The 17,424-nt window shown below is 41.9% G+C and overlaps 1 protein-coding gene across 3 annotated transcripts in view; it reads left to right on the top strand.

The window, feature by feature from the left end:
- abca2 (ATP-binding cassette, sub-family A (ABC1), member 2) overlaps window positions 1–17,424 on the top strand; it is a 112,138-nt gene that overhangs the window by 76,739 nt on the left and 17,975 nt on the right. For 2 of the 3 annotated variants that reach the window (XM_068734270.1, XM_068734272.1), the window contains 9 exons: window positions 1,505–1,625; window positions 1,815–2,105; window positions 4,204–4,425; window positions 6,278–6,380; window positions 8,370–8,695; window positions 9,657–9,870; window positions 16,821–16,926; window positions 17,009–17,120; window positions 17,311–17,371. In XM_068734270.1, the coding sequence (XP_068590371.1) occupies window positions 1,505–1,625; window positions 1,815–2,105; window positions 4,204–4,425; window positions 6,278–6,380; window positions 8,370–8,695; window positions 9,657–9,870; window positions 16,821–16,926; window positions 17,009–17,120; window positions 17,311–17,371 (1,556 nt within the window). The remainder of the gene's footprint in view (window positions 1–1,504; window positions 1,626–1,814; window positions 2,106–4,203; window positions 4,426–6,277; window positions 6,381–8,369; window positions 8,696–9,656; window positions 9,871–16,820; window positions 16,927–17,008; window positions 17,121–17,310; window positions 17,372–17,424) is intronic. The other variant, XM_068734271.1, reaches the window with a different exon arrangement.

Consider the following 17,424-nt stretch of genomic DNA (forward strand, 5'->3'; position numbering starts at 1 on the left):
AAGCGACTTACAATAAGTGTATTCAACATAGGTATTCAAGAGAACTACTAGTCACAAGTACATCTCCTTTTCCAAACAAGTATCTAAGAGCATGAAGCAGAGTATAATAATAATAATAATAATAATAATCTTAAAACTGGCGCATTCACTCCAGCACTATAGAGTATGGTTTGGCATATTAAAGATTTACCAAAACAATGTTGTTACCAACAAGTCAAGCTGACATGTCTGGTAATATAATCCCTTAGGACAGGCTGCAATTTGTAGCGAAGGTCTTTAATAAAAATACTAAAACCTAAAATCCGTCAGCTGTGGGTGAGTTAGTGCAAACTCCCACTGTATAGGCAATAATTGTACAAACCCACAAAACTTTAATATTCTAGTGGGGAGATATATATATATATACACCCCCTGATTTGTTGGATTTCCCTGATCTAAATATGTGCATTTTAAGAACTGAAAAAGCGCTTTGTCAACAAATTTGTGCTCTGCGAAACAATTTAATTACAAACACATTGGTTCCATAGATATCAATAGTAGTGACACAGCAAAAAGGTCACATCCACAAAGCATGCTAAACAAGACGGGGTCTGTGTCTTAGGGTTTCAAGATTGCCGACATTGCTGTAGACATTGTCCCGGGAGAAGTAAGACCCATCCCTTCCTGCAGGGATGGAGAGCACAAAGTCCACGGCCCTAGGTAGTGAGCAAGGGCCAGTGTAGGTACAATATGGGCTCGGCCTGGAAGATCGGCTCAGGGTCGTGCGTCTATAGATGACGTCACACATTATGATTGGCTGCATGTGGGAGACGCTAAACTGATTTGCACCCACAACTCACTCCTACTCTGCCTCTGATTAAATATAAACCCTTCCAGGCGTTGTTTAGTGCTAATGTTAGTCGAGCTATGATGCTACAAACTAAACAGGACCAGAAGGAGAGCTTTTGTTCCACTAGTCCAAAATTAGGCTACCGGGTCTAAACAGCACATTTCAATACAGCACGTTATTTCATCATTAAATTCATCCAATTCTAATGTGTGATGTTATCTGGAGAGGCAGAACCCTGAGCCTATCTGCCAGGCCGAACATATCTGGTACCTACAGCAGTCACAGAACAGGAGGGATGCACCTAGCGAGGGCCAGCCAGCAACAGTGAGTGGCCATCCCTGACCCGCCAAGTTGAATCCCCCTGGCAGACTGCACAGACCCCACTCATTGAGAAGTGTAAAAATATTTTCAATTCATCATGAAACTGTAGCAGGTCTATCTACACTGTGTCAGGCTGAATGTCAGATTGCTGTGATTTTATTTGAATTGGGCTACACAATGGTTGATTATGATTGGCTAAACGTCCAACAAGTTAGATGCTATAAAGACTCCCCAACATTTTGTGACCAAAATACCTGCCACTTTACAACCACAACACCTTAAAGTGGGGAACAAAATGTCTTGTCTCGTTAAAAACACACATTTGACATTCTCTTCTGTTGTGTGTGCCTCCAGGCTTTAGAGCAGAGCTTGGACAGCCTGGCTCTGACCAGCTTCGGGGTGATGGACACCACGCTTGAGGAGGTTTTCCTCAAAGTGTCTGAGGAGGACCAGTCCCTGGAGAACAGTGACGCTGGTGAGACCATATTTCTCTCATGTGTCTCCGGATAGCTCAACACATCCACTAAGTTTCTAGCCTTCATAAATTAGTCATGGCTGTCTGAACAATAATAGATTCCTGCAAAGTGTGTACTGCCTGAATTAAAGCTCTGACCTTAGATTTAGACTTTAGAATCTTCTCCCTTCTCTCTCTGTCCTTTGGCAGACATGAAGGGTTCCCCAGGGGGCAGCTCAGTGGGGAAGTCCTCAATGGGTTCAGGAGGGCTGGGGGCGCCACAGGGTGAGACTGGACCTTCAGTGGAGAGTGAGAAGCCGGAGGAGGAGCCGAGTAATCTGGTGATGTGCTCCAGGCTGAGTCAGAGCCAGTCCTCCCTGAAATCCTCCTCGTCCATCGGCTCAGTAAGGGGGGATGAAGGGGGACTGTACGCAGACTTCTATGGAGATTACTGCCCACTCTTTGACAACAACCAAGAGTCTGACTCTGCCAGCCTGAGGGGTAAGACAACAAGATAGCAGATGTGCTGTGTCAGATACTGAGCCTCCAACCAAGAGATGTTGGTTGATACATCACGGAATTTGTCTTTCAGTGGCATGTACTAGTGATGAGAATATGCTTAATCAGCAATTTTCTTGTATTTTGAAATTTCTTTGCCAGTAATCCAGACTAGGTACATGGATGGCCTCCACTAGTGCCTTGATCTGAATGAATTTGGAGTTGGAATATGAGACTAAAACAAAGAAAAATAATTCTCCTGTTCACCATACAAGTATACATTTTCCAAACCCCCCAGATTTTTACAGGAGACTCCCATTTTTCATTGCCCTCTCATGGTTTCCTCCCGTGGTCACAATTCTCCTGTTTCTTTCTTTTTGTAATTACAAACTATTTCTAGCACTGTACTGGGTGTATAAGCCCTATGACTCTAAAAATCTACTGTTTTCTACCGGGCAACAATGCAGCTACACCAAATGTCGTTTCCCCTCATGCACACGACACTGAAGAGAGCTGCTCGGGCCTCTTCCTCCTCAGTGAGTAAGAGAAGTGTAGTAAGACAAAGAAATACACAACCAAATTTCAGCAGTCCTGGAGAATTCCTGTGTCTTATAGAAAGATTTAAAAGGGGTGTGCATTTTGTAAAATCTGCTGCAATAAGTTTATAGTTTTGCACAATTTAAAAAAAACAAAAAAAAAAAACACACACACACACAAACATAAGAGATAAATAATATCACAGTGCAGGAAGAGGCAGAAAGCTCACTGGGCTTATTTGAAGCCTCTACATATATAATATTAAAACTTCACAATATTATAGAGAACACAAAATTAATATGCATTAATGACGTTGTAATATTGTTGACAAGATATGATATATAATAACAATACATACATTATAAACAACAAAATAGAAAGAAAATCTGATTGTGTTTGAGTGTGCGTGTAACGGATTGTATATGGACCCAATTGCAGCACACAAGATTCCAGGAACCGTTGGCTTTATTATAAACTTAGCAGGTACAGACTGATACAGCAAAGTCTCTGGCAGAGCAGCAGGCAGAACTAATCCAGGTCAGGAACAGAAGGCTGGTGAGTTTACCGGTAGTCAGGCAGGACGGGTAGATCAGGGGCAGGAAGGGTCGACAACAGGAAATCAGTCCGGGATAAAGCGCTGGAAAGTCTGCAATAGTAATGCTACAAGTCCCTATGAGTGAAATAACTCTAGATATAAAAAAAAACTAAAACAAGGAATACATGGACAATAAGACATAAAGAAAGCAATTACAAAACAACAATTCAATTGTATTTTAAGCATCTTTTGAAACATTTGATAGAGGAACATATTTTTGTTAAGTGACCACCGAGGGAAGACTCTAAGGGGCAGGGCAAAAAATGTTCTCCAGGTCTTGCAGTTCCGGCGTTTCATTTGCGCTTGTCACAGTGTGACTGACTCAACTTGTTGTGCTAGCCTCAGCACATGTTGCTAACTACGTACGGTAAAAGGGCCTGGGCGGAACTCTTGTTTGTGAACTTTGATTCAACATTAGATTCACAGCTTCAGATATCTTGGAGTCATTGTAGACAATAAACTCAAGCAGAATCCCAGCATAGACAGCATGTCATACTCAAACTCAGAGCAAAGTCTGCTGCCCCCCACCTCCTATTGTGCTTTACAGATGCATAATTCAACCCATCCTGCTCTACTGTCCCCCCAGCTTCTTCACCATGTTAACCATCTCCAACAAAAACAAACTTACCAGCATTCCCACACCCATAAGCAACAGAGCCATCACACAGCACTCACAACAGCAGAAGACACAGATCAACATGTCCCACTACTACCATCTGGTCGGATATACAGGACTTCAAAATGGAGAAGAGCTTGCTTCAGCAGGACTTTGTCTCTTCTGCAATAGCAGCCCTGAACAACAATACATACTTAGGAATTGGTTAGATAGTAAATTGTCCTGAAAAAATCATTATGCAATCATGCTATCAAACATTACAGCAGTGGTCATTGTAGACCCACCAGGCAGAGATCTTTTCTAGGTTCATTCATTACCATTTACCATTTCTTCCCCCACCTTTTCACCTCCAGGAGATGCAGAGAACCCCTCGTCCCCAGAGCCAGAGGTCCTGGAGGGGCAGGGCAGCTTTAAGTTGGAGGGTTGGTGGTTAAAGCTAAGTCAGTTCCATGGCCTCATCGTCAAGAGATTCCACTGTGCCAAGAGGAACACCAAGGGCCTCTTTTCTCAGATCCTCCTGCCTGCCTTCTTCGTCTGTGTGGCCATGACCGTGGCCTTATCTGTGCCTGAGATTGGTGAGATTTCACATATTTGGTAGATAGCAGCTTTCTATCCTGCTTCTCAGGACAAAAAAACTGCTGTTTTTCTGTCCTACCAGGCAGGTAGACAGTGTATTCCTTGAAAAAGCAGATATAAAAAAATAATTTAAAAAAACTGGTGTTGCTGAGGTGTTTCGTAACTATGATTATTCTGATTGGGGATCAGTTTTTGTACGGAGCTGACTGTGTTATTCTGCCCTATTTGGGTTAATCGCATTCACCCAGCTGTAAATCAGTCCCTGATAAGATGGCTGGAATGAAAACAAGCAGGACTTCTGCTCCTGAAGACAGGAATTCAAAAGCACAGATGTAAAGAAGTCACTGTATTCTCCTTCATTGGCTTCTCTCTGAAAGACTCTTACTGTGATAACTTTGATGTTTTAAAACCTAGACCCTATTTCCCATGTTTTTATGTCTAAGTGACCAATGGGGACAACATTTTCTAAGGTTTTGAAAAGTTTCTCTTACCTTGCACTTGATTTTGTCTGATATCAGTTAGAAGTCTCATTCTGAAAATATAAGTCAGATCCACGTTGTCAAAATCAGCTAAATATGCAGCCATGACATTGAAAATATTTTAGATAACACTAATCTAAGCTGTCGTACTCTAACACAACAAAGTCAACACCGGCACTCCTCTCGTCAACTCTCACTCACGTTTCCACCGTTGTCTTCCGGCAACAAGTGACATGACACAATAACAAACAGACCATATCAAGCGAAAGTTAAAGAAAAGTGTTTTATTCTCTCTAGCGTTATCTCCATAATGTTGTCAGACACTTAAAATAACAATATGAGCCTGTGCACTTTTAGTGGACATGCATTGACGGGGAGGAGTTGCCCATGTACATTACGTTACAACCCAACTTGTGGTTAAAGGACGACCTGCTCTACCCCTTGAGCCACAGCCGCCCATCTGGACCAATTTTTTAAAAAAATTGTCCCGAAAAGTCACTTAGACAGTAGGGCAGATGAAAAATACTGAAGGTATATAAAAATAAAAATGATAGAATTATGAATAAAAAAAGACTTTAGAACATTGTACTTAAGTACAGAAGTTGAGTAAATGTCCTTTGTCTTTTTTCCACATTATAGACAAATGGTGGCAGAGCTTTTCTTGTTTAGCATTGTTGCCATATTAAGATAATATTGACTTTATTGTCCTGTAGGGAAATTTAATTTTCAAATGATGAAACCAGGTGTAATCAAACAGTTGGTTTTGTCATAACAGTAATACATGTATGATGATTAAATGGTGTCTGAGGATTTGATTCAATGAGGGCAGCAGAATAAACTGATAACGTACTGGCTAGCATGTTAGCAAACAACAGCCACAGAACAACATTAGCATTCATTTGGAGTTCTGTTTGTGTCCACCTGATGAATGTACGTAGGTGCAATACTCACTCTCCGTCCAGCTCTAATTAGGTCTCCAGGATCTCTGAAAAAAAGTATCAAACACTTTGTAGAGCTGAGAGGAACTGCATAGTTTGTGATCGGTTTGTCATTTTAAATGCTAATTTTCACATTACACATCCAAAGTAATTTGATCCATTGTTAATAATAAAAAGTGCAGCTTTGATGAATCCAAGCGTTTAAGCAATAATTAGGAACATAAAAGAATGTAATTGTAACTTTCTGGTGCACGGGGCTGTTGCTTAATGTTGAGATATTCGCTCATTTCCTGCAGTGCTCTAAGTGCTCCAAGCAATAAAAACATGCTAGTTGATCTTCATTGTTAGTAAATGTTGATGCTTTGCACTACTTATAAGATAAATGAAAGAAGACCTAACAGGTTGGTGATCATTATGTCTGTCTTGTTTTACAGGAGATTTGCCACCCCTGATCTTGTCCCCTTCTCAGTACCATAACTACACCCAACCTAGAGGCAACTTCATCCCCTACGCCAACGAAGACAGACCCCAGTACAGGTGAGATGACAGATATTTTATTCACAGTGATAGTGCCATTCAGACTGAGACTTCATAAATAAGATGAAGGTACATTTAGTTGGTCATAGCTTTTGGGGGAAAGTAATTTCAACGTGCTGGTTTCAAGATCAGCTAAATGCTAACGTCAGGATGCTAACATGCTCACAATGACAATTCTGACATGCTGGTGTCATAATACCCAGTAAAATATTTGCCATCTTAGTTTAACATGTTAGCATGCTGACATCTGCTAATTACCAATAATTGCACTCGAGGCTGCTGGGAATGTCATAAGGTATTTGGTCATAAACCAAAGTATTGGAATGACTAAAATGGTGACCTGACGAAAATTCATCTTGAGGAGAACATTAAATTGTGTACCACATTTGAATAGCAATCCATTAAATAACATAGTCAATCTGGACCAAAGTGGTGGATTTTCAATTGGCAATTCTTAGTTCTGATAACTGAAAGTACCAACTAATAACTGGTGAAAATACTATGATATGCCAAATGCTTTATACACTGAAAACATGCAAGGCCCAGCAATGTTTGCCATTTGCTAACCCTTCCTCTGTCAGTTTCCAGACTGTACTCTCAAAGCACATGCGAGACAACAGGGTTAACCCTCTTCACTTTACTCAGCAAAACACAGGAACTTGACTTGGATCTTGATTTACTGACTGATAACATGTAGCTCAAACTGTTCATTCACTGCTCCATTTACAGTTAAATGCTAACTTTATTGTGCTCTGGTTGCTAGCAATAGTATGCTCCGAGTGCTGCCACACCGTCACTCTATCGCTAAGCACACACTACGCACTGAGCTTTATAAAGGAGCTGTGCTACACCTATTACACATCGTACTCTCTGATTGTTAGGGGGGGGTCAGAAAGACAAATGTCTGAAGTCCAGATCTGAAGATTTATCATTAGTATAAACGGTGAAAACTAATTTATTCATCCATTTGCTTGGTTTATCATTCATACAGATTTCCATATTGATATTTATTTTCTACCTTATGACCTTTGGCAGGCTCCTTAACAGAGAAACTGTCTAAATCAAGGTGTACAAAGCTAAAACAAAAAACTAAAACTAAGCAACTGCCTGTTTTGCTTCTTCAAAGTCTGCTGACCTGTACAAATAAGATACTTACCAAAGACTGAAGATGGATGACAAGACAGCTCCCAAAACGCTCAACCCCTTGTGGCTGGCTGCAGATAATCAATCCCACCCCCTCCATGTTAGGGGAGATAAACTAAACTAATAACATCAAAGTACACGTCAAATCAAGTTGATTTAGATTAGGTCTTTGATGCTAGTGGAGTTGGTGTTATGATTGACAGCTGTGATTGACAGCTACTCTAAGTGAAGTAATCCACGTTGTGTGTAGAGTAGGAATGTCGAGAGGAGATGTAACTTTCAACTTTCCATAACACATAGACTGTATGTAAAGACCTTTCTGGACAAACTAACTGTATATAAGATCTTTAAATATAGTTGGAGGTTCATACAGTCACTGACCGTCTCGCTAGCTAGCCACATTACCACTGACAATAAGGTTAGCCAATGCTGGCGGACCATCACGTGTGTTCATATCCACACGTTTCTGAAACACAATCCATGAGTCTGTGTAATAGAACAGGCGTTGATTTGATCATAAATGTACTTATTGAAATATTATGTATAATTGTTGCGTCTTTCTAGCCAAACAGCTCTTGTGGTGCTAACACAGCAGCTAGGTGCTCTCACTCTAAAAAGCTGTGGCCGTGCTCCATTTGGGCTTTCACAGACTCTGACTCATAAGACTCACCCTGACTCTTTTGTTAGCTTAATCAATAATTCTTACATGTAGTACATGGAGTCATGGATTAAAAAAAAGAAAATTAAAGATTATAGTATGGAGAAATTACATTTTGGAAAAGACCTCATTGTGACTGTCAATAACCAGTTCAGTCAATTAATAGCATCTTTGGCCTCCCCTCTAAGGAGTAAGGTGTCCCCAGACGCCAGTCCACAGAAGATCATCAACACCCTCCGTCTGCCCTCGGGTGTGGGTGCGACCTGCGTCCTTAAAACCCCCTTCAACAGCACCCTGGACCAACTGGCCCAGACCCTCAACCCCAGCGCCAACAACTCCAAGACCCTGGCTGCTCGCTACTTTGACTCAATGTGTCTGGACTCCTTCACCCAGGGAGTCCCTCTCTCCAACTTTGTACCCCCACCTCCTTCACCGGCACCATCAGATGACCCAGATCCTCGCTTTGAGTATGGACTGTGGAACTTCACAGTGGCCCCTACAACCACAGTCCATGGTGAGTCCATCTCAGAAGACTAGTTTCAGTCATTACATTTACACAATCAACACAGGATACAACATTTCTCAACTGGTTTAAGAAAGGCCTGACATACTTTAAGGATTTCTTTCTTAATTATCTCCTTTGCATCCTTCAACCAGTTGGCTAACCGGTTTGTCATACTAAAGACACTTTTTTTAGATATCTTCAGGGCAGTCATTATATGCAGAGCCAGACAAAATGTAGTAAGCCCACCTTTGAATGCTATTGATACTTGCTCTTAACCCATTTGATAAAAGTGTGTCAGAGTGCTAATGCATCTGTCTGGGCACCAGACATTGGTTTATCTTTAACTTGAATCTAAAACACTATTCTTTAATCAGTACGTTTGGCTACCATGTGTGCACGACACTCTTTAATAAAGTTTGTAATAGTTCATCAAATTCACATGTCAAAGGTTAAATTGTCCAAGACATACCCTGAAATGAACCCTACCTGTAATAAATGCAAGTGTGCAAACTCTGCAACAAAGCTGGAAAGCAGTGTTTAGCACAAAACAACTGAAGTGAACCCTCTGGTGGCACTCTTTTGACTTGTCGAGCTGTTTTGTTTAGGTGCATCCTCACATGCTATATTTAGTTTTCCGTCCATTTTATTGCTTCTTGAGTCTTGAGAATATCTTTTATTCCACCTATGAATCATTTGGAAAGCTTTTACAAGGTGTGGGGTAGCCTCCGAAGATTTTGAGAAAAAATCCAACAATGGGTCTTAAAGCAATGAAAAATAAAAGAAAGGATGATGTGCAGCCACCATTTGGGGATGTCCGGGTATTGTGTGTGCTGGCTCACTGAAATAACTCTATTGGACCCTTAATGGAACTGAGCCATCATTAAGCTTTGAGTGTGCTTTTTCTGCTATGACAAGTCAAAATGTGAAAAAGGTCTTTTGAGTTAAAGACACCTCTTTTATGTTTGCTCAGAGCCTGTGACATCTCCTCCCACACTGCCCCTGTCCATTCATGAGCCGGTGCGTTGTACCTGCTCCATGCAGGGGACAGGCTTCTCCTGCCCCAGTGGAGTGGGAGGACGCCCCCCCCTCATGAAGGTAGTAACAGGTGACATCCTGGTGGACATCACAGGCCGGAACGTCTCTGAGTATCTGCTCTTCACGTCAGACAGACTGCGCCTGCACAGGTGAGATTGATGTTGGACCATTTCATATTTTGTGATATTGGTATCAATACGATAACTAAGACAATAACTGAGGTTTGGAAGCATTTTCACTACCAAAATTATACTTTTATCATTACCTTTCTTTGAAAAATATTACCATGTTTAACAGTATATTACAGTTGCTTTGGCTCAGTCTTCAAACCAATTTTCAGTGTACAAATCTAATAACAAAGACTGCTAATTTAGGCCTCAAAATCACAGACTAAACTACAGACTCTGCATAATTATTTTAACATGCTAATTAGATTATTATCAAAAGCGATGCTAAGATTTCTGCAGCTAGTGGTGATACCGAAGGTTGTGGCTACAAGCGGCCGAAATGAGTTTCCTCCGTAGGGTGGCCAGGCTCAGCCTTAGAGATAGGGTAAGGACCTCGGACGTCAGGAGGGAACTTGGAGTTGAGCCCATACTCCTTCACGTAGAAAGGAGTCAGCTGAGGTGGTTCAGGCATCTAATCAGGAGGCCTCCTGGGCGCCTCCCACTGGAGGTTTTCCGGGCACGCCCAACTGGTAGGAGACCCCGGGGAAGACCCAGAACATGCTGGAGGGATTACATCTCCCAGCTGGCCTAGGAACGCCTCGGGATCCCCCAGTATGAGCTGGAAAATGTTGCGGGGGAGAGGGAAGTCTGGGAGCCTGCTTGGCCTGCTGCCACCACGACCCAACCCTGGATAAGCGGAAGAAAATGGATGGATGGATGGATGGAGGGTTGCACAAAAAAAATGCAGTTGTATCCCATTTCTAACAAGTAAAAACATGACAAACAACAAAACAAAAACAATAGTACATTCCTGTACATTTTTTTTAATTAACATCAGGTGGAATGTAAACAGCAGAAACAAAACCTTTTTATATGGTCAACATCTCTACATTAATAATTTGACATCAGGTAAACATTGTCCATTATCTTTGACTGTGTTTGAGCACCAATCATCATTGATGTAAAGACCAGAGTGAGTGTCTCACCTCCTCTTGTCTCACAGACTGCTTTTTCCCCCGTCAAGCGCAGCTTGATCCGGGATGCCACAATGGAACCAGACGTCTGTAAAGATGTGGGCACAACAGTCACGATCACCCGTTGCTAGGTTAGCCTGAATGGTTCTGCGATTGGACATTAGCCGATTGGGTGGTGGAATAGCCTTAGGTCCTTGCTGGTTTAGCTTAGCTCCCATCTTGGCTCTCCTCCCTCTCAACTCTGGTTTCAGTAGTGTTTGGTTACTTCCTGCTTCCTTACAGTGCAGTCGCTTTGCTGCTTGCTCTTGCCTCTGCTTACATTTTATTGCTTTTCTTCTTGTTTTTCTTCAAAACATTTTTCAAATTGCCAGATATATCACATCACTCTTCAACGTTTGAGTGGAGACAAATCCAGAAAGTCGTCAAGTTATAAGGGTTGTAGCTAATGCTAACTAGCAGCTAAGCTAAAGCTAAGTAGCAGCAAGATGCCTCCCTTCTCCACGGACGACTACCACAAACTCCTGCAGAAGATTGCAGTCTTGGAAATAAAAATCCACCGACTAGAAGTAAACGTGGAGGTAAATGGACTGTGTGGGAATGATACCACTTTACCATGGACTCAAAACATTGGACAAACGCAAGCGAAGACACAGCTAACTAGCACCACCAGGCCTACCAAGAAACAGGAGCAGAGAGCAGATAATGTATCTTCAAATGGTAGTCCTTCCTGGAACTCTCTCGGTGCAAAGCCGAAGAGAAAATCATACCCTCAGGATGTGGGAGGACGACTAACAGGCAGAGCCCAGCACCCTGAGATTTGTGATTCGACTGGCTGGCCTGCACTAACACACAGGCAGAACTCCTCCTCAACTTAGACGGACAAAGCCAAGGACAGCTGAGAAAAGTAAAACCAGCAAAAAAACACCACAACAACCAAGCCTACAACTTCAAAACAGATTTGCTCCATTGTCACAGGATCCTAAATCTCCATCTGATGACCTGGATAAGCAGCTATCTTCTCAAAGCAGGGTAAGAACTGAGAGTAAATGTGAGAGTAAAAGGCCACAGGGAAAGCTAATGACTGGGCCGGAGACTCTGATTGTTGGTGACTATGCTGTAAAAGATGTCAGAATGATGTGCAGCAAGAATACCAAAATACTCTGCTTTCCGAAAGATACGGTCCCTAACATGAGAGACAAAATCCTGGATATCGTGGCTGACCATCCCACGGTGAAAAACATCATTGTGCATACAGGAAGCTGTGATATTGTGAAACAACAGTCTGAAGTTCTGAAGCGAGACTTTATTGATCTGTTAAACACAGTCAGCTCTGTCGAGGCTGAGGTGTTTATCAGTGGCCCTCTTCCACCAGTCAGAGGAGGAGATGAAGGATTCAGCAGGCTGTTTGCACTGAACAAATGGCTGTCAACTGCATGTACTGACCATTCAGTACATTTTATCAACAATTTGTACCTTTTTTGGGAGCGCAGGCATCTTTTTAAGGCACATGGAGTTTGCCTGAACAATTCAGGGGTAAAACTGTTTACCTCTAACCTATTTTTCTTCCTGCGTCACCTGTCTGTTCCCACTGCCAAGGACAAGAGACAAGAGGAATCTAAACAAGAGATAACCACACAGCATCGCCGTAGAGACCTTACAGCAGACCTGGGCATTGTACGGCCCGCGGGCCATATCCGGCCCGTTGGCTGTCGCCGACTGGCCCGCGAGACGTAAATGGGAAAACATAAAGCGTAAATAACTGTACATCATGCACGGAGTACAGCTGCATTGCTTTTATTTTGAAGATGACTGCTGCTGTTTTTTATCTCAATTTCCGTACGTTAGTACGTTCGTGGATGTGTGCAAGCAGCAGCATCACTGCAATCCCAACAATGGCAGTGTCGGCCGTCGGAATGAGGCTGGTGTATTTGGCCCGATTCTGGCGCGTAATTCATCCCGAGTCTCAGCCAAGTCGGCAACCGGACTCTGCCCGCCATGTTTCTTCCGGCATGCCGAGCTTACGCCGGAGCTGGGCCGGGTCATTTTGTCTACCTGGGATGTGTTGGTGATGCAGAGCGGACACGGACAACTGAGGCTTTGCCAGCTTAGCTGCAAAAGTAACATGCTCAGAAGATGTTGGTTCTCTGAACTGACAAAACAGAAAATGAGGACAAACAATTGTAATAAAAGTACTAATTTATCCGAAACATGATCCCTGTCAGTGTTTTACTATTGTATATGGATATTACAAATGTATATTTGTTTGGATCATTATTCCTGCTGCAGATGTCTCAGGTGGAGCTTATTTTAACTCTGTTATACTGTGTTGCTCAGTTTGGGTAGTTAGGAAAGGTTTGTAGTGGAGTGGAAGTACAAAGTTGAATAAAATGGAAATATTCAAGTAAAGTACCTTGAATTTGTACATAAGTACAGTAAAATAGACTTATAGCTTAATAGCTACATTCCACCACTGATCATAATATTTACTCTTACCACTCATGGCTTATCAAAACCATACAATTTACTTTTTCTAAAGAGGTGGAATAATATAGAGCAGGATCCCGTTCAGTCTGTTGGTCCGGCCCTCCACAACAGTCCCTGTTTCTCATGTGGCCCCTTGGCAAAAATAATTGCCCGCCCCTGCCTTACAGGAAGGATGCCCCCGCCTAACAAGAGCCAAGAGGAGGAGTCTCTAACCTCATCATCAGGGACCACCTCTGATCTCCCACTCTCCCCACCCTTCCGAGAGGAGGAGTCTTTACCTCCCTCCCCAGCACCTACTTCCACCCCCCAGACTCCATCCAGGTCCCTTTCCTCTCTCACACTCTCCCCATCCTCCCCCCAATTGGAGTTCACTGACCACATGAAAGAGCTGGTCATTGCTGGAACCAAACACACTCCTTGCCCCACTCCTCAACGTACAGTTCCAGCCCCACCCCCGCAACTGACTCTAAGTCCAGTTTTGACACAATTGGCGAAGGTAAAGCGCCGTGCCCCTCTCCCACCTCCACTACTGTCTCCCCTACATGATAAAGGCAATAATTGATATCTTCTGGGCCCAGGCTACAAGGCTAATGACACCAATGATTCTCTCTAGGAAAAGTCGGGGCCTTGTATGCAGCTAGCCTTCTCAATTCCTGTCCTGATAGTTTATAGAAAAATACAGGTGAGGCTGCGAGGAAACAATAGTAAACCTGCAAACTTATCAAACTTAACATTCATTCCTCGTCAGCCTGTCCAAATAAATTGGGCAAATAAAGCTTTAACCACATTAAACTTAGCTTTATTAAATGTCAGGTCTCTGTCAGGAAAAACATTCTTAATAAATGATTTTATTGTTAGGCACAAACTGGACATTTTGTTTTTAACTGAAACATGGTTAAACCAAGATAACAGTGCAGCTGTTCTTATTGAATCAACACCTCACAACTTCAGTTTCATGAGTGAAACAAGAGCGCATAAGAAAGGAGGTGGAGTTGCTATTATTATTTAATGATTCTCTTCAATGCAAGCAGATGTCCTTTGGTCATTTTACTTCTTTTGAATATGTGGCTCTAAATTCCACTCGAGCTTTATTCCTAAACATTTACAGACCACCTAAATACTGTGCAACCTTCTTTGATGAGTTTACTGAACTGCTGTCTATAATCTGTATTGATTTTGACTGTGTTGTTATTGTTGGCGATTTTAATATCCATGTTGATAATCCCCAGGACAGAGGGTCTATAGAACTATGTGGTGTCCTTGAAAACTATGATCTGACTCAGCATGTGACAGGACCCACCCACAACAGAGGGCACACTCTGGACCTAATCATCACCAAGGGTGTAAACATTTCCAAGGTTGCTGTGACTGATGTTGCACTCTCTGATCATTTCTGTGTTTTCTTTGAGAGTGCAATCTCCTTGCACACAAATGTCCAAACCGAGGTTGTGACAAAGCGTTACATCTCTGAAAACACCAGTGAACTATTTATTCAGAAGTACTCCTCCACAACGGCCCTCTCTTGCATCTCAGTCAATGAGCTTGTAGATAGCTTCAATTCTAAAGTTAAACATGTTATTGATGCCATTGCACCCACTAAAGTGAAGGTTGTCTCGGGTAAGCAAAGATCTCATTGGAGAAATGCTATGCTGGTCAGAATAGAGAAAAGAGAGTGTCGGAAAGCTGAACGCAGGTGGCGAAAAACAAATCTCCAGGTTCACTGTGACATCTATAAAGAGAGACTTCGCAATTATAATTTGGAACTTAGAAATGCAAGGCAGTCCTTCTTCTTCCATCCATTCAAATATCATGACACAATTTCATTCAATCGACCTTAGAAGCCTAGAAGACATTATTCAACATCTGAAGTCATCCTCCTGCTGCTTGGATATTCTATCAACACACTTTTTCAAAAATATTTCAAGCTGCATGACCACTGATCTTTTACAGATTGTAAACACATCCCTTCTCTCAGGTGTCTTCCCACAAGCCCTAAAAACTGCAGTTATTAAACCACTCCTAAAGAAGGCTAATTTAGACTCCGCAACAATGAAAAATTATAGGCCAATATCAAACCTCCCATTTTATCAAGTAAAATAATTGAAAAAGCGGTTTTTCAACAACTTCTTGGCTGTAAATAACTGTTATGATGTCTTCCAGTCAGGCTTTCGACGCACCACAGTACTGAAACTGTTCTTGTTAAGGTTTTCAATGACATCCACTTGAACACAGACAATGGCAGAATTTCAGTTCCACATATCTGGAACAAAGTCCCAGAAAGCTGCAGGTCTGCAGAGACCCTCAGCTCCTTTAAATCCAGACTGAAGACTTTTCTGTTTGCTGCTGCCTTTGATTGAACCACATTCAAGGATATTAATCAATTTCTGCATTTTACTACTACTGTATTTTATTTCTTAAACTGCACTGCAACTATTATTCTGTTTTTAGCTTTTTAGTGTTTTAATGACTGTTTTTAATGTTTCAATGAATGTTCTTAATTGTTTTTAAATCTCCCTTTCTTTTGCATTATGTTTTGATGCTTTTAATGGTTTTATGTGAAGCACTTTGAATTGCCTTGTTGTTGAAATGTGCTATACAAATAAACTTGCCTTGCCTTGGTCCGGCAGGTCTGGCTGGGTGGGCGGGTGTGGGCAGTGATTGCCTCAAGGTCCACTCATCACGAATGAACGCTTCCTTTTCCGGTGTTGCTAAGTGTATTCTGTCATATGCCATAAGCACTCCAGTAATGAAGACGAAAAGACAACAAATTAAGACAAAAATGCAGATGTTCCTAGTGGTAACATGGAAATGGAAAAAAATAGGGCGCCACGGTCTGACCCCTCAAAATAGAAATAAAACCAGTCTAACACAGTGCCAGAGACGCTGACCCATTTTTGAGACACTTAATTAAAATGGAATGATTTACGGTATTAAAGGCAGCATGAGATCTAAAAGGATTAAAATAAAGGAGTAGCCAGAGTCAGCTGCTAAAAGAAGATCATTGAGCACTTTGAGGAGAGCAGTGTTTGTGCTATGGCTACCTCTAAAGCCCAACGGAAATTTCTCAGGGACTGTGTCCGGTCATAGATGCAAATACCTGTTATTTATTATTATTTCTTCAACCTTAACCAGAAAGACTGTATCAGGAAATACAAAAAAATCTGGATATCTCAGCCTTTGATGCTTCCATTGTGACCATTCTTACAAAATAAGTTAGGAACTGAAGAATCTGTACTGCAACTGTTTAAAAACAATAGTATGTAATCATGTACAAAACACATACCACTGTAGAAAGTGGTAGTTTAAAGCCAATATAGACCGTAAATTCCTATTTCATTGCACTGCACTGTAACCACTTTTTGCCTTGATTACATAGTGATGCAGTAGACATGCACAACTATAATACCTGAGCAAAACATTAAAATGGGTATTTTTTTAACTATTGAATTTTCTTACTGACTTTGTTCTCAATAGATATGGTGGTTTAACGGTGGGGAACATCCAGAAATCAATCCCAGCATCCTTTGGGAGGAAGATACCTCCAATGGTTCGCAAGATAGCGGTTCGCAGATCAGCTCAGGTAAGATGGGCAGTCTAAACTGGACAAGAATTTCACAAATACAGCATGAACATCCTTTGACAGAGCGACTGCTTGTGTCCAGGTTCTGTACAACAACAAAGGTTACCATAGTATGCCAACATATCTGAACGTCCTCAACAACGCCATCCTGCGTGCCAACCTGCCTGCATCCAAGGGCAACCCTGCTGCTTATGGTAATTACATGAGACACAACATGGAACAAGATTCTTTTACTTTGAAGGCCTCGATGTGTCTCCCCAATTAAATGCCAAATAATCAACAGTGTTGTTAAATGCAGTTAGTAGTTTTGGGCCAGCTCCTGGTTTGGTTCCTATTATCAACATATATTTGGTTGTTATGTTATGTATTGTATGTGTTTTGCAGGTTTCACTCTAACAAACCATCCAATGAATCGAACCAGTGCCAGCCTCTCTTTGGACTACTTGTAAGTTGCTCAGCAACACAGACATTTAGTTCCTTAAAGCAGTGATTCTTAAC

This window comes from Cebidichthys violaceus, unplaced genomic scaffold (genome assembly GCF_023349555.1).
Source record: "Cebidichthys violaceus isolate CVI_PGR_0920_01 unplaced genomic scaffold, fCebVio1.0.p SCAF_62, whole genome shotgun sequence".
In the NCBI taxonomy this organism is placed as follows: Eukaryota; Metazoa; Chordata; class Actinopteri; order Perciformes; family Stichaeidae; genus Cebidichthys; species Cebidichthys violaceus.